This window comes from Rhinolophus sinicus, chromosome 10 (assembly GCF_057876585.1).
Source record: "Rhinolophus sinicus isolate RSI-liver-muscle chromosome 10, RSI-T2T, whole genome shotgun sequence".
NCBI classification, from domain to species: domain Eukaryota; kingdom Metazoa; phylum Chordata; class Mammalia; order Chiroptera; family Rhinolophidae; genus Rhinolophus; species Rhinolophus sinicus.
The window spans coordinates 5,077,819-5,094,101 of NC_142510.1; the positions used below are offsets into that span (position 1 = coordinate 5,077,819).

The following is a 16,283-nucleotide window of genomic DNA, read 5'->3' on the forward strand; positions in this document are numbered from 1 at the left end:
CATTACGCCAGTGCTTCAGGGACTTCTGAGTATTCTCAGTTTTGTCACCTCCCCGGAGTCTCACAATGGCCTTGGGAGGTTGGCCTAGGAAATTTTGATTAGCCCACTTTACAGATGCGTGCATCGAGGCTCAGGTGGTAAAGAAAGCTGCCTCGATGAGCAAGGCCAGCAACGCTTAGCCCCAGGCTTTGGGCCTCCCTGCCCCCCTCCACCCCTCGCCCCATGCTTCCCTCTCACTCAGGTCTGACTCGGGTCTCCTTCCTCCTGCACTGCCCAGGTCCTGGCTCTGTCCAGCGGCTCCAGAAAGACCAGCGCAGTTGGGGACGTGGTCAATCTGGTGTCTGTGGACGTGCAGCGAGTAACCGAGAGCGTCGTCTTCCTCAATGGGCTGTGGCTGCCGCTTGTCTGGATCATCGTCTGCTTTGTTTACCTGTGGCAGGTGTGCTGGGTGGAGGGAGCCGGGTGGCAGCTGAATCCTACCCCCTCCCCTTCCTCCCTTGATCCGGTCCCCATCTGTACCCTGTGGGTTGATATCATGGGCAACATTTGAGACAAGGGTGACCTTCACTTGACCTTGGGCAGGGGGCTCACCTCCTCTGGGCCTCAGTTTCTTCGTCTGTAAACTGATGATGATGACATTGACACTTTTGGGCATGCACTATCGGGGGACCTGGTAGACAGATTAAACCTGTTAGAAGTTACCAGTGACACCAGGGCACCAACAGCACCAGCAAAGAAGACAGAACATTTTAGGGGAAAGAATTTGCTGCCTAGTTTTTAAAAAGCTACAAAGGGATCATACGGCAAAAAAAAAAAAAATCAGATCTTTTTGTGACTTCCATCTAGTTTGTGGTGTAGGATTTTCTTTTCTTTCTTTTTTTAAATAAAATCATAGACTTTGGAGAGGGACAGCATGGTTCAAACCCTGCTTCTGCCACCTGCTCCTTATCATCTAAAACCTCGCCCAGGTAACTAAGTCTGGGCACCGTTTTCCTCGTATGTCAGGTAAGGGTCATAATTACTAATACTTCCCCTGCCCTGCTGTTGACCTGTGAAGTGAGCCAATGCCTGGAAAGCACTTAGAGGGGTGTCTAGCACACAGCTGTGCCACGCAGGTATTTGCTCCTTTTGTTAATTATGATGAAGGTGGAAGATTTTACACCCACTCTGCCGCAGGGGTGGGTGCCAGGCTCACACACTTTCTGCAGAGGACCAGATGGTAAACATTGTAGACGTGGGGGGCCATACAGTCTCCACCAAAACTACCCAACCCTGGTCGTCTGTTGCAAAAGTGACCACAGACTAGTCAGATGGCCGTGGCGGTGTTCCAACAAAACTATTTATGGACACTGAAATTTGAATTTCGCATAATTTTCATGTCACGAAACAATCTCCTTCTTTTGACTTTCTTCAACTATTTACAAATTCCACATTTTTGGTGCCGCTCACTGGCTGTACAACAGCAGGGAGAGGGATCTGGCCCGTGAGCCCAGCCATAGTGCGCAGGCCCCTGGCTGGGTGTGTCAATGGCATACGACTGAGAGCGAGTGTGGAATACTCCAAAGTGCCCACTAGTGCGTGGTATTATTATATCGTTCCTCCGCTCCACACCCCACACCCCACCTGTCGGGCAGGGGCCCGGGGCCCCTTGGCACCTGGTACCTTGTATTCCGGGATGTCACGCACAGTAGGTGCTCAGCAAGTACACATAAGGCGTGTCAGTTCCTGCCATGCAGTGCATACATGTTAGCTGTTATGGTAGGAAGCGAGGGAGCCAGGGAGGAAGGACAGACACTCGGGGAAATGCAGGGCAACTGAGCAGGCGGACCCCTGACCCAAGAGAATCTGCAGGACACACCCATCCCTCTCCTGGCCTCTTGGCAGACCGTCCTTAACATTGGAGGGTCAGCCTGAGATCCTGGTTAAGGAGGGGTGGCCATCGGGGTTGCTATCGTTAGCATTTGTAGCATTTGTGTGAAATGATGCCATTTTTCCAGAGAGAGTTTAACCTTCTGTTGATATGTTTTTGACTGTTTTCCCAATCCTAGCTGGGACGGCAGGTTATTTGCCTTCTGGGCACTTCTCTATTTAGCCATTGGGTGTCGCCATTGCTGCATAAATGAAACAAACTGGCTTGCTCGGTTGTCAAGGAGATTGGAAAACTGATTTTGGCTGACAGGAGAAACCCAGGCTCACAGACTGGAGAGGGGAGGAGGCTTGTCTAGAGAATGGGCCCAAATGACCTCAGAAGGAATCTCAAAAAGTCACAGTCACTTAATCATTTATCCCAACCCCCCTCCTACCTCCACATTTTCCAGATAAAGAAACCAGAGTATAAAGGGAACTCAACTGTCCCAAAGTCACAAAGCGTGTGTGTGTGTGTGTGTGTGTGTGTGTGTGTGTTGGGGCGGGGGAGGGGAGGCGGGGGGGGGGGTGCTGCCAGACAATACAGGATATCCAATTAAATATGAATTTAAGATAAAATGAATAATTTATTTGTGTAAGTATGTCCCAAATATTCCACAAGACATACTAAAAGCTTATTTACTGTTTATCTGAAATTTAACTGGGAGGTTGTCCTATACGTTTATTTGTTAAATCTGGCGACCTTTGTCAAGGGTGAAATGAAGACAAGGAGAAATGATTGTGTGACACAAGCAATTATTTTAGGCTGTGGGAACAGTTCCATTTTCATTTAGCACATGAGGAAACTGCAGCTTAGGGAGGGTATGTCACTTGCCCAAGGCCACACAAATAAGTGTCTGAGTCGGGATTTGAACCCAGGTCCTGATTCCAGCGATCTGATTTCACCGTTCTGGCGGGCACACCCCCGTGCCCCACCCATCTAGACACATGACTTGTCCTGAATATATAACCCCCGCCCATGTGTGAAGCGTGTCATTTCTGCCCCTAATGTAGAAGGTCTCCATCTTCAGCAGGCGTCCCCTTCTCCGTCTAGGTGTCTGCCCCGTGAGTCCTGGTCCCATGAACCAGTGGCTGCCCTCATCAGACTCCCTGACACCCCCCTGGCCTTAGGAACCAAGTCTGAGCCCCCCACCCCCAACCCCTGGTACTGACCAAATCCCTCAGGGTCTACAGCTGGGCTCCTGGGGTGTCTCGTGACTTCTTCCCCTCTGTCTCAGCTTCTAGGACCATCTGCCCTCACCGCCATTGCTGTCTTCGTGAGCCTCCTTCCTCTGAATTTCTTCATCACCAAGAAGAGGAACCACCATCAGGTTTGGCACCTGGCAGAAGGGAACACGCCAGGGGAAACGGGGAGGCGAGCCTGCAGGGAGGTGGGAGGGGAGGGCTTTGTCCCCACGTCCCCCCACCGTGATGGATGGCAGCTCCATCCCTCCAACATTCAGGCCACACACCAACCATGGGTCAGTTTGGATGCCTTTTTCTCACACCCCATCCGTCAGCTAACTTGGTTGGTCTCACCTTCTAAATGCATCCAGAATTGTTGCCCCTTCTCACCCCAGGCTCTCCAAGCCCCACTGTCTCTCACCTGGATCACTTCAGGGACCCCGAGTCCTCACTTCTGCCCTCACCCCCAACCCTGGCCTCTTCACACACCAGCCAGAGGACGCCTGTGAAAACCAAACAGGTGTCATCCCTCCCATGTCTCTCAGTATCAAAGTGAAGACCCTGCAGTGGCCACTTGCTCACTGTGATGTGGCTTCGCCACCTCCTACCCCTCTCTCCTCGCTCACGCCACACCCCCCTCTGCTCTCCCTGTGAGCCTCAAACCAGCCCAGCTCCACCTCGCGGCCTTTGCACTGGCTGTTCCCTCTGCCTGGAACACCCTCACCCCAGACACCCCATCTCCCTCCCTCCTCCCTGAAGTCTGGGCAGTATCCCCTCCCCTGCAGCTCAGCTCCTTTGCCTGTGCTGTTTTATTCCATAGCACCTGTCACCGTCTAACCTGCCATAGGACGCACCTGGCCCTTCCATTTACTGTCTCTTTTTCCAGTTAGAATGAAAGCTTCTCAGGGGTAGGGATGCTCATTGATACAGGCTCAGCTCTTAGAATCGTGCTTGGTGCATAGAGGTTGCTCAGTAAATCCTGAGGGAGGGAAGGATGGAGGGAGGGAGGCATGGAGAGAAGAAGGTCTCTTGCAGACACTGTTTCTCCAGCCTCCTGTCTGGCCGCCTCTCCACACACTCTCCACACAGCTGCCCCTCTGACGATGCCCCTCCACCGAGAAACATGGTGGGCCCCCAACTCCTCTGCCTCACCTCCAAGTCCCAGCGTGATGCAGCCCACCTCTGTGTCGTAGCCCCTGCACACACCCTCCTCTGACCGCACGGGATGCCCTCCCAGTCATGCTGTCCCCTCCATCGTCCCCACCCACCATCTACCCCTTCTCTGCGTGCTCAGCACCTCCATGTCATTTCTGACATGCCCCGGGCATCACCCCCACTTCCAGGAAGCCTTCCTGATGGCACCACACCCAGTTGGGTCAGGGCCCCTTCTCTGTTCTCTGCACTTTGGGGGCTTCCTTTTGTGAGGACACATCATGCCCGTGATGAGGGCAGAAGCAGAAGCAGAAGAATGGGGAGAGACGCCTGCAGTCATCCAGGCAGAGATGACAGTGACTTGGCCAGGACTGTGGGGACAGAGATACTGAGAGGCAGCAGCTTGGGGCCTGCTTTGGAGACAGAATCAGCACGATTTGCTGAAGGGGGTGTGGCCGGTTACAGGGAAGGCGAACTCTCGACATGTCCCTGTCCTCTGCCACCTCTTCCCTCCGGTCCCAGGAAGAGCAGATGAGATACAAGGACGCCCGGGCACGGCTCACCAGCTGCACGCTGAGGAACATGAGGACCGTCAAGTGCCACGGCTGGGAGAGAGCCTTTCTAGAGAGAGTCCTGCGCGTCCGGGGCCAGGAGCTGGGCGCCTTGAGGACCTCCGGCCTCCTTTTCTCTGTGTCCCTGGTGTCCTTTCAAGTGTCCACGTTTCTGGTGAGTTCCCCCTGGTCTCCCTCCCAGCAGAGCGGGGACTGGGGGACAGCATGCTGGGGGAGGGGGCATGAGGTAGACGGAGTCCCCGAGTTGTGCAGCCCCTCTTTGCAGACCACCCCATCCATCCATCAAACCGCAGCCTTCCTGGACCCGGCTCGCTCTCAGGGGTTCCTGCTTTCTGCTGAGCTAGCCAGTCAGTTACATCACTGCCCTGACCCTGGCAGTGGCTGGTAAGGTCTGTCGTTCCTCTGAAAGTTCCGGGAGTCTGGAACTGCTGCTTCTACCGCCATGGGGAATTGGCGACAGGTGCAGGGAGCTGCAGAGCTGGAACCCCACACTCGTTGAGGCCCGCCCCACTGGGCACAGTGCACGTCCTGTCTTTCTATGATTGAGTTCACAAATTCCTGCCAGATTAGCCTTGTAAAACGCAGCTTTGACTGCTGTTGTGCCATTGCAAATAAACCTTCAATGACTCACTGCTCCGTCCGAGAATAAAACCCAGACTCGTCATAAAACATTCAAGGCTGGTGACAAGTGGCCTTAAACACTGTTTCCAGAAGGACCTAGAATTCCAAGGGCCGTCTTTTATGACACCAGATGTCACAGACGCAAGGAACACTCAGAATTGCAAAAACCATCACTTAGAATGTGAGGGCTCCCCAAATAGAATCACTGGTCAGCTTCCAAGGGATTCTGGAATCACAAGTCCCACCCACGTTTAGAACCACAAAAATGCTACCAAGATGGAGAACTGAGGTGTCCCCCAATGCCTGGAACCGAGCGCTTCTGATCCCAACAGCGGGGCCGGGCCACAAGTGCCTCCCTTCATCGATTGCTGAATTTGAGGGCTGATGTGGGCGGGGGGGCCACACGGACCCCTGGAGGTACCACAGCTGGCTTAGGCTTCCCTGGCCACACTCAGCGGCTCATGTGACCCCGTGTCTCACCCAGGTGGCACTGGTTGTGTTTGCTGTGCATACTCTGGTGGCCGAGGAGAATGCCATGGACGCCGAGAAAGCCTTCGTGACACTCACGGTTCTCAACATCCTCAACAAGGCCCAGGCTTTCCTGCCTTTTTCCATCCACTCCGTGGTCCAGGTGAGGCAGGGGGAGGGGAGGCAAGCTGGCAGGAGCTTTGCAGGGGTGTGGCAGGCTGTGCCAGGTCTCCATCCACCACCCTCAGCAGAGGAGGGGGAGAGAGGGAGAGAGTGAGAAGGAGGCAATGAAACAGCAGGAAACGAGGCTACAGCAGAAATCAGAAGTCGTCAGCTAACACCCTCAAAATACACAGCCTTCCCAATCCAGCAGCACTTCGTTCCACATGCAAGAGTTGATTCTGGTTCCCTTTTTATACAAAGCAATTTTATCTTATTTCCCTTCCTGTATTGTCTCTACTCACGTTATGTGTGCCTCCTTGGGCATGATGAAAATCAGAAAGCATTCGCCTAGTTGAAGTGTCATTTACACGGCTGCCTCCTCCGTTACCAAAGATAGGTTTCGAGTTGGGAGCAGAGAGGGCGCCCCCTGGTGGACAAAGTTTGGGACCATTCTTGATCGTGGCCTGATGACCCGGTTGGAAAGGCCACCGTCCTCTTCCGGGGTCTGGCCTGCAGAATGGCAGCTGGATGGTACCAATTATGCGAATTAGGAGCGAGGAGGTGGGAGGTCTCCACCACCGGCATTGTCACCACCTTCATGTGCCTGGTTTTCTGTCACCTAAAAAGCTTTGTACTAATGCCTGGCGAATGAGCAGAGCTTGGCAGATAGGAAGCTTCCTCACCATGTTGAGGCGCCCAGCACCTGAAGCCTGAGTTCTTTTTCTGCTCTTCCGGTCCGGTGACCTGGGGCTTTGGTTCCCCAGGCCCGGGTGTCCTTTGGCCGTCTGACTGACTTCCTCTGCCTGGAAGAAGTTGACCCTGGGGCCGTGGACGCCCATTCTTCCAAATGCTGTGAGTGCTAAGTTCAGCAGACGGGGTGTGGGAGGGATGAGGGGACGGCAGGGGACCCCCAGGCCACTGCCCACCGAAGGGATGCCAGGGTCCCAGCTGGGGGGCTGCCGGCAGCGGGAAGGCTTGTGCAGACCACGCTGTTGGCCATGCCACTTGGAAACAGGCACCGTGATGCTGCTTTCTGCCAGCCATTCGGTGGCTACTCACGGGCACCTGCTTTGTGCCACTGTGCGCTCATGTACAGCAGTGACCACGCTAACAGACCAGCCTCCTCCCCTTATGGGAAGGTCCAGGGAGATGAGCCTGGCAACGTGTTCATCAAGCTAGGAAATAAAACCGGAGAGATTGTGAGCACTGTTGTATGATGAGGCTCACTGAGCTCGGGTTGGCCGGGCTACCCTGCTCTGTCCCATTTCTAACCCTACACCTGTGGGTCTAGCGAGCTATCTGAACTGCTGTAGGGGGAGGGTAACCCATCATGGGGCTGAGACCCTTCCCTTGTAACGGAGGCATCCTCAACCTCCTTACTAGAAAACAGCCGAATGGTGGCTGAGAGTGTAGCCTGCGGCATTGGACTGCCCCAGCCAGAACTTTATCTCTGAGCCTCAGTGTCCCCATCTGCAAAATGGGCATGATGGTCTTCCCAGCACCGCAGCTTAGGGCTGTTGTGAGGGTTAAATGAGTCCGTTTAAGTACCACTCTGAGAGCAGGGCCCTGCACGAAATCAGCGTTCCATGCATTTTAGTTATGACTAGAAATATTTCTAGAAAAAAGAACCACGGAAGCCAGCAAAGAGCCCTTTAAATCACCCCACATTGGGTTTCTGAGGCTACCAAAGCTCTGGCATATTTTCAGCTGGGCACAGCTTTGTTCAGCTGAATCAGTGTGTTGTGGGCATTTAGAACTGGGCACTGGGCTCAAGTCCCAGCTCTGCCTCTGTGTGGCCCGGGCAGTAACGCCACTGACTTCCTTCCCACTGCCCTGTCCCACCTCTGGCAGGATGGTCCCAAGGGCCACCAAGAGCCAGCAAGCCCGGAAATCAGGAGCTGCTCCATCGATCACTTAGGGTCCATGGTTACTGTGCGTTTGTCCCCACTAAAGGACCCTGGGCCAGAGACCCCTGGGTCTTCTTTGAGCCACGAGTGTGATACAACTGGTCACCTGCCTCGCTGTCCCCTGTCCCTACTCTTTTTCCAAAGGTGTATGACAATGAGATTAATACAAACACCACAGCCAGTGTGGACTGGACGCTTCCCACGTGCCAGCACCGTTCAAAGTGCACTGTACAGTGATGACCTTGTCTGCCCTTCACCACCCACATTCTAGACGGGGACACAGGGCAGACTCCCCACACTCCAGACTGTTAAGAAGGGACCAGCCCCAGAGTAGGGTAGCCAGATGCACAAATAAAAACACAGGACTCCCAGTTAAATTTGAATTTCAGAGTCACAGAGATTAATTTTTGGAGTGTAAGTATATCCCATGCCATATGTGGGACAAAAAAAGTGCTCGGTTATCTGAAATTCCACTTTCACCGGGCAGCTCGCCTTTTATCCGCAACCCTCCCCCAGAGACTATCCAGTTCAGTGGGTGTCAACTGCTCGTTAGACAGAAGATGCTCAGGTCTCAGCCCACAGAGATTCTGATTTGGGGGGTTTGGTCTGAGCCAGGGACTCAGAGTTTTTTGTGTTTTAAAAAACTCTTGCCAGGTGATTCTAAATGTGCTCCAAGGTCCAAAACCACCAACCTGGTTGCTCCCTCATTATACAGATAAAATATCTGAGACCCAGAGACACAGGGAGACAGGCCAGTGTCCCTGGTCACCTGCTGTCCCTGTGAAATTAAAAACACTCCCTTCACTCTCCAAAGTCCCAAATCAGATGATAAGTATATCAGAAGCCCACTAACTTTTCTAACTTCTCTGACCAGGTGGCACATATTTTGGGCTTTGCAGGCCACGTGGTCTGTGTCACAACTGCTCACCTCTGCCGTTGCAACGCGAAAGCAGCCATTAAAAAAAAAAAAAAAAAATGAGGGAAGAGTTCCAATAAAACTTTATTTATAAAAATACATCGCAGGTGTGATCTGGCCCCTGGGCTGTGGTTTGTGGACCCCTGACTTATGAAACCATCCCACAGGGAGAGAATGTGACCGCTCCAGAGTCACACACAAGCTCAGTAGGAGAGATTTCCTGCTGTCTCTGGGGGCAGAGCCTGGGATGGGGGTGTCTCTGGCATGAGGAGGCCAACCAGGAGTGTCGGGGGTAACTGGCCTTTTATGCCCTGCAGCTGCCAGGGGGGTTTGCATCCGCGTACAAGACGGCACCTTCGCGTGGTCCCGGGAGAGCCCACCCTGCCTGCACAGGTACAGAAGAGCTGCCCCGGTAACTACCTTCCTGTTGTTAGGGAGAAAATGCGAAAGGCACCCGCCATTTCTATGTGAGAGATGGGGTGGGTTTCCAGCGTGGGGCTGGAGGGCGGGCGAGCCAGGGCTGCTGTTCTCAGGGGAGACTCCCGAGATCGGCCCTGGCACAGAGAGTCCTGGGAAAGCAAGAGCTTCTGCTGATGGGGGAATGGGACACCTGAGCCTCCCTATGAGGGAGGAGACACCCCGCTGCTTCCCAGGTTGGTCAAGGCCACACGAGGGAGGCCTGGCCAAGAAGAGCCTCAAAGCAGAGCCCCATCAGCCATGCCCACTTCTCTCCCTCCTGTGTCAGTCCCTAGGTCATTGTCACTTCCATCCCCTAACTCCTTGGCTGGGTCTTTGTAGCAGAAAACCCCAGCCATCCCCCAAACTTCCTATGAAGAGAACTAAAACACCCTGGGCAGTATCTGTATCGATTGTCATTCACTCATTTCATAGTATTTATCGACCCGTTGTGCCAGGGCCTGTTCTAGGCACTGGGGATAGAGTGAAGAAAACAAGGGCCCTGCACTCTTGGGGCTGACATTCTGATGGGGGGAGGCACCCAAATGGGGACTAAGGATAAGGGGACAGAATGTGATATCAATGGAAGGGCATGTGTAGTGAAAGAAAGCTTGACATTTAAACTGAGGTCATAATGAAGTGAAGGAATGAGCCTTGCTCGAGAGAAGAGCTTTGTAGGCAGTGGGAACAGCATGTGCAAAGGTCCTGGGGCAGGATTATGCCTAGACCCAGTTTTCTCCACCTCAGCACTATTGACATTTGGGGCTGAATAATTCTTTGTTGTGGGGGTTGTCATGTGTATCGCTGGATGTTTAGCAGGCCCCCCAGTATTACCCACTAGATTCTATTAGGTTGGTGCAAAAGTAATTGCGGTTTTGCAGTTATTTTTAATCCTTGAAACCGCAATTATTTTTGCACCAACCTAACAGCAGTAATCCCCGCCCCCACGTTGTGATAACCAAAAATATTTCTAGATGTTGCCGAATGACACCTGGGGGGTACAATCGCCCCACTTGTGTTGAAACATAAGTCCGCATGGCTGACGAACAGAGAAGCCTTTACCCTGAGTGAAATGGGCGCCACTGGACGGTGTCCACCAGGGGAGTGTTTTAACAGGCCCCCTGGATGGAGGTTGGACTACAGGACGTGACAGGCAGGGGCCAAGAGCAGAAGCAAGGGGAGCAGTGAGGGGCCTATTGCAATGACCTAGGCAACAGGCGATGCCCGTAAACCCTCCTGCCCCAATAACACTGTGTGTGTGCACGTGCGTACCTGTATGCATGTGTGTGTGCACATACGTGTGTGAGAGCACGCGTACATGTGCGTGCACTTGTGTGTGCATGGATGCGTGCATGCATTGTGTGCCTGTGCATGTGTGTGGTCTGCACAGATACCTGCATTTGTGTGTGTGCGTGCATGCCTATGTGTGCATATGCTGTGTGTGTACTTATATGTGTGCGTGTGTGGGTGTGCGTGCACATGTGTAAACATGCGTGTTCCCATGCACATACGTGGGACAGGATGGCTGCTTGCAAAGCCAGACAAGGATTGGGAGAGAGAAGGACTGCCCTGCATGTCCTCTTAGCGACCTCCCGGCTGAGTCACTGGGCTTCACCAGTTCTGCCCAGACTCCAGCCGGGCCTTACCCAGGGATGTGTCTCCTATCCCATGTTGCCAGGATAAACCTCACCGTGCCGCGGGGCTGTCTGCTGGCTGTCGTTGGCCCAGTGGGGGCAGGGAAGTCCTCCTTGCTCTCCGCTCTCCTTGGGGAGCTGTCAAAGGTGGAGGGGTCTGTGAGCATCAAGGTGAGGCCCCTACTCACCTGCTAGAATGTCCCCACTCCTCCCCGCCCCTCCCCGCTCCTCCCCGCCCCTCCCCCTCCCAGCCCAGCTACTCTCCCATCGCTCTAACTTCCACCACCAAGAGCCCAGTGCTCAGTACTCCCCCAAAACCACTCTACCTTCATCCCCATCAGCCTCCTCCTCACCAAGGTGAGTTGTGTTTTAGGGTCCCGTGGCTTATGTGCCCCAGGAGGCCTGGGTCCAGAACACGTCTGTGGTGGAGAATGTGTGCTTCAGGCAGGAGCTGGACTCACCATGGCTGGACAGAGTTCTGGAGGCCTGTGCCTTGTGGCCAGATGTGGGCAGCTTTCCTGCAGGAATCCGCACCCAAATTGGAGAGCAGGTGAGGGTCTCGGGCCTTCTTGGGCAGGGAGGCACTGCAGCTGGGCCATTTGCTTCCCTGAGCTGTGGGCAGTGTGGTGGGAGGGGCCAAGGGGAGCCAGAGAGGGCCGGGACGTGGGGGAGAAACAGGGCCCAGCTTAGGGCCAGGCACATAGTAGCTGCTCAAGAAATAGTTATTACTCAGTGAATTATTAAAAATATTATTAAAAATAGAGCCAGGGAGAGGAAGAGAGATGTAGCAGGGACTGGTGGTGACGGACTCTCAAACTGGGAGTGGGGAGACCTGGGCACCTGTCCTGCCCTGCCTTTTGGGGTGACGTTGGTTAAATTGCTTCCCCTCTCTGGCCTCACTAAAGGGTCTGGGCAGAGATATCCAATAAACAGGATATATGCATCTGGAGCTATGGATTAGGTGGGATTGACAGATCAAATCCAGCCTCCCATCTGTTTCTGTAAATAAAGTTTTATTGGTACACAGCCACGCCCTTTCATTTACCTGTGGGCCATGGCTACTTTTGCACAGAAAGGGCAGAGATGAGCAGTTGTGACAGAGACTCGGTCCCTCAGCGAAGCTTAAAATCGTTACTATCAGTCTCTTTCCAGAAAAAGATTGTTGACCCCTGGATTAGGGAATTGAGAGTAGAAAAGTAGGAGTTAAAATTAAGGAAATGGGTGAGGTTTCCTGGAAAGAAGGGGAGGCTAGGGGCCTACGAGAGGGTCTGGAGCAGCCCCTGTGTGAGAGGAGTGTCCGGGGAGGAGGAGGAGGCATCGTGGAAACCGAGGGAAGGGTGTTTCAGAAGCAAGGGGGTGCCCGCTGCCCTCTAGGCCTGTCCAGCTATGTCACACCCTCAACGAAATGTGTGCTTTCGCACCACCTCTGACCCCTGCAATGCGCCCATCCCAAGTGATGGAAGCGCCATCCTCCAGGAGCTCAGGTGTAAACCTTGGTGTCCCCCTTGAGTTCTCTCTTTTGCCTACACCCACATCTAATCCATCAGCACATCCTGTTGGGTCCACCTTCGAAGCAGACCCAGAATGTTCTGTCCTCGTCCATCAATTCTCCCCCACATGGCTGCAGCAGCCCCTGGCTGCCCTCCTTGTTCTGTCCTCAGCCCTGACAGGCTAAGCCCAGCGCAGCAGCTAAAGGGAGTCTATTCAAACATGAGTCACATTCTGCTCGGAACACCCCTCCAGGGTGTTCCCATTCCCTCAGAGCCAAATCCTGACCATCACGGACAAAACTGCCTGGTGCCTGGCCCCTGTTAACTCTCTGACCCCATCTCCCATCATGCGCCACTCCAGCCACATGGTTCCCGGTGGTTCCTTGAACACCCAAAGCACACTCTCACCTCAGGGCCTTTGCACGTGCTGTCCTCTCTTTCTCAGGAGTCTACATGGTCCATCCCTCACTTCCAGGTCTCGACTCAAATGTCCCCTGAGTGGAGAGGCCTCCCCTGACCTGTTCACACAGTACACCCTCCACCCTTCCTCTGCTTTATTATCCCTCATAAACCTAACACCATCCGATAGGTGATACGTTTCACTTGTTTGCTTCTTGATTATCTATCTCCCATCCCACCTTCATTAGAGTGAAAGATCCATGAGAGCAGGGGACTGGGTTTTGTTCATTGCCGCGTCCCCAGAGTCTAGAACACTGCTGGGTACAAAGTAGCCACGCAGGAAATATGAGTGGAATGAATGGATGGATGGATGAATGAATGAATGAATGAATATAAGGACTGAAAAGCGGCCCCTGGAATTAGGAACAGGGACATGATGACTGGTGTCCTTGAGGAAGGCGGTATCAGTGGAGAAATGGGAACAGAAGCCAGACTCAAGTCGAGGCAGTGGGAGAGGAAAAGCCATGGAGGGGCCAGACAACTCCTCCAGGAAGCGTGGCAGGAAGGGAGAAGGGAGGCTGGGTGGAGCCGGGGTGGGGGGCAGATGTTGGCTTGAGAACAAGTGTTTAAAGCTGGATGGCCCTGCAGGACAGGCACCTCCCTCATGAGCAGATGTGGCCCCGTCACAGCAGCTGCACGCAGCAGTGTAGACCCGGGGCCCTGTCTCTCTCTGTGGCCACAGGGCATGAATCTCTCGGGGGGCCAGAAGCAGCGGCTGAGCCTGGCCCGGGCCGTGTACAGGAAGGCTGCCGTGTACCTGCTGGATGACCCCCTGGCAGCCCTGGATGCCCATGTTGGCCAGCACGTCTTCAACCACGTCATTGGGCCTGGAGGGCTGCTGCAGGGAACGGTAGGTTTGGAAAAGCCATCGTCAGAGGGCACAGGACGAAGACAGAGAGGGTCCTAATGCAAGCCTGTCTCACCACCACCCTCCCCGAGTCCAATTTTCCTCTTTGTAGTGGTCAGCTTTGGCTGCGTCAATGCTACGTAACAAACAACTCCCACATCTCGGCGGCTTACAAGAGCAGTGTATTTTGTGCTTATGGGTCTGTGGTTAAATTGCCACAAGTCTGTCTCTCCCAGGTCATCGGCCAGATTCAGGCGCACTCCGTGTCTGCCTGAGATGCGGGTTGAAGGCGCCCCTCTGCTTCTCTACTGGGACGTGCTGTTTTCAAGAAAGAGGGCAGGAGCATGCCAAGGGGCACTCTTCCCACTCTGAGCCCCCAGCACTTCCTGCCCCCACCCCCACCCCAGCTCTGGAAGGCTAGTCAAGTTCATGAGTGTAACTCCACCCCTTCCTTGCATAGACACGGATTCTTGTGACTCACGCGCTTCACGTCCTGCCCCACGCTGATTGGATTGTGGTGCTGGAAGATGGCGCCATTGCCGAGATGGGTTCCTACCAGGAGCTTCTGCACAGGAAGGGGGCATTGGCATGCCTTCTGGATCGAGCCAGACAGCCAGGAGACAGAGGAGAAGGAGGTACTGCGCTTTGCTGGTTTTCTGTGCCTGCCTCCTACCAAGGGTCCTAGCTGGCATGTGTGGACCACTCCGGCCATTCCCTGCCTACAGCCCCAAACCCGAGGCACATGGCTCTCCTGAGAGGCGACCCATCCCCGTAGGAAGAGCCAATGGCACCGTTCTTGAGCTAGGGGCTGTGCTAAGTGCTTCTGTAAACATACGATATTTCATTTCATCTTCACAACACCCTTTGGAAGCACATACAATTATTGCCGCCATTTCACAGATGAGCAAATTGGGCAGAGAGAGTTAAATAATTTGCCTGAAGACATAAGATTGGAACTTGGGTGGGGTCAACTCCGGAGTCTATGCTCATAGCTACTATAGAGACTAAGCAATGTCATTTGATGCGTAGAGGCCAGAAGGCCCAGGCCATGCTAGCTAGGGCTTCTAATGATCCAGAGAACACAATGCCTGCTGGGAAAGCGATGGCGTTCTGGAAGTAAAGTCACTGACCCACGCTCACCCACAGGGAGTGAGAAAGAACAGCCGTGGCTCTTCACCTCCATTAATTCATCACTATGACCCCATGAAGTCAGGACTGTAATTACCTCCGTTTTACAGATGAGGAGACTGAGGCCCAGAATCAGGACCTGGCCCAAGGTTACATGGCTTATAAGGGGCGGTGCTGGGATTTGAACCCAAGCAACTTGACCCCTCATATTTCTTCACTAGACTATATACTGCCCTTCCCTGATGAAGCAAGGACACACAGCCAGGTGCCCCCCAGCCCCTGGCTCTGCCTAGTCTGAAAATATCTGTTGGGTCCTGGCCCACCTAAGTGGTGATTCAGTGTCCCCACCCTGGAGCTTAGAGATGGAAACTGCCTGGCCTCGGGGGACAGTTGGGGGGCAGGGGTTCTCCCTGGGGGAGATGACACCTGAGCTTGGGTGAGACTCAGCCGGAAAAGACCATTCCAGCCATAGGGAACTGCTTGTGTGAGGGCGTCAGGGGCACCCGGAGCAGTTTGCCTTTATACAAGGTTACGGATGTTTTCCAACCCCAAGTCCACAGCAGGGGCTCGGTTATATTTGCTGAGTGCATCAATGAAGAAATGAGTGATTGAATGGATACTGTTCCCGGAAGAGCCCAGGGAGGATTGCAGAAGGTTGCAGGAGCCAGATCAGAGGAAATGGATGCTCAGACAAGTTAAGGGCAGACAGCCAGTGGGTGTCAGTCAGGATCTGGAGCCCGAGGGCCTGACCCCAGCACGTGACAAGACTTATTTGACCTTGCAGAAACAGAACCTGCGACCGGCACTGAGGATCCCAGAGGTTCCTCTGGAGGAGGGAGGCCCATGAGCGGACCACACAGGTGAGTCCGCTGTGATCCTAAGTGCAGGGAGGGCGCAGAGGGAGGCTGAAGGAGGCTGCTGTGTCCTCACCTGTGGCTCAGGCAGGTAGGGGGCAGCCAGATCTATTCTGGATGGAACACCTGCTGAATACCCACCACGGTGCTCAGCGGCCGGATAATTCACCAAAAACTGTTTGACTATCAAATGGCCAAAATGATTAAGTCCCCAAATGTCCAGTTCGCAGAATGACCAAATTGCTTTTAAGGGTAGATATGTAGATGGTGGATGATAGATAGATTAATTGATAGATGATAGATTGATTGTCAAAGTATAGATGGATAGAGGTAGGAAGATGTAAATAGATGAATCTATAGGTAGACACATGATAGATTAATGATGGATGAATAGATGATACGTTTGTTGATGGGTGATAGATGGTAGATAGATAGATATGTTAGATGACAGATAATTGATGGATGGATGGATGGATGGATAGATGATAAATTGGGTGAAAGATGACAGATAGATAGATAGATAGATA

General features: G+C 53.5%; 1 protein-coding gene across 1 annotated transcript in view; it reads left to right on the forward strand.

The window, feature by feature from the left end:
- The window catches only part of ABCC6 (ATP binding cassette subfamily C member 6), a 47,051-nt gene that overhangs the window by 14,924 nt on the left and 15,844 nt on the right, over nt 1-16,283 (forward strand). Inside the window, exons 10-20 of the mRNA XM_074322978.2 lie at nt 278-439; nt 3,144-3,236; nt 4,765-4,968; nt 5,920-6,066; nt 6,830-6,917; nt 9,206-9,281; nt 11,023-11,149; nt 11,352-11,528; nt 13,610-13,777; nt 14,235-14,409; nt 15,687-15,762. Coding sequence (XP_074179079.2) covers nt 278-439; nt 3,144-3,236; nt 4,765-4,968; nt 5,920-6,066; nt 6,830-6,917; nt 9,206-9,281; nt 11,023-11,149; nt 11,352-11,528; nt 13,610-13,777; nt 14,235-14,409; nt 15,687-15,762 — 1,493 coding nt within the window. The remainder of the gene's footprint in view (nt 1-277; nt 440-3,143; nt 3,237-4,764; nt 4,969-5,919; nt 6,067-6,829; nt 6,918-9,205; nt 9,282-11,022; nt 11,150-11,351; nt 11,529-13,609; nt 13,778-14,234; nt 14,410-15,686; nt 15,763-16,283) is intronic.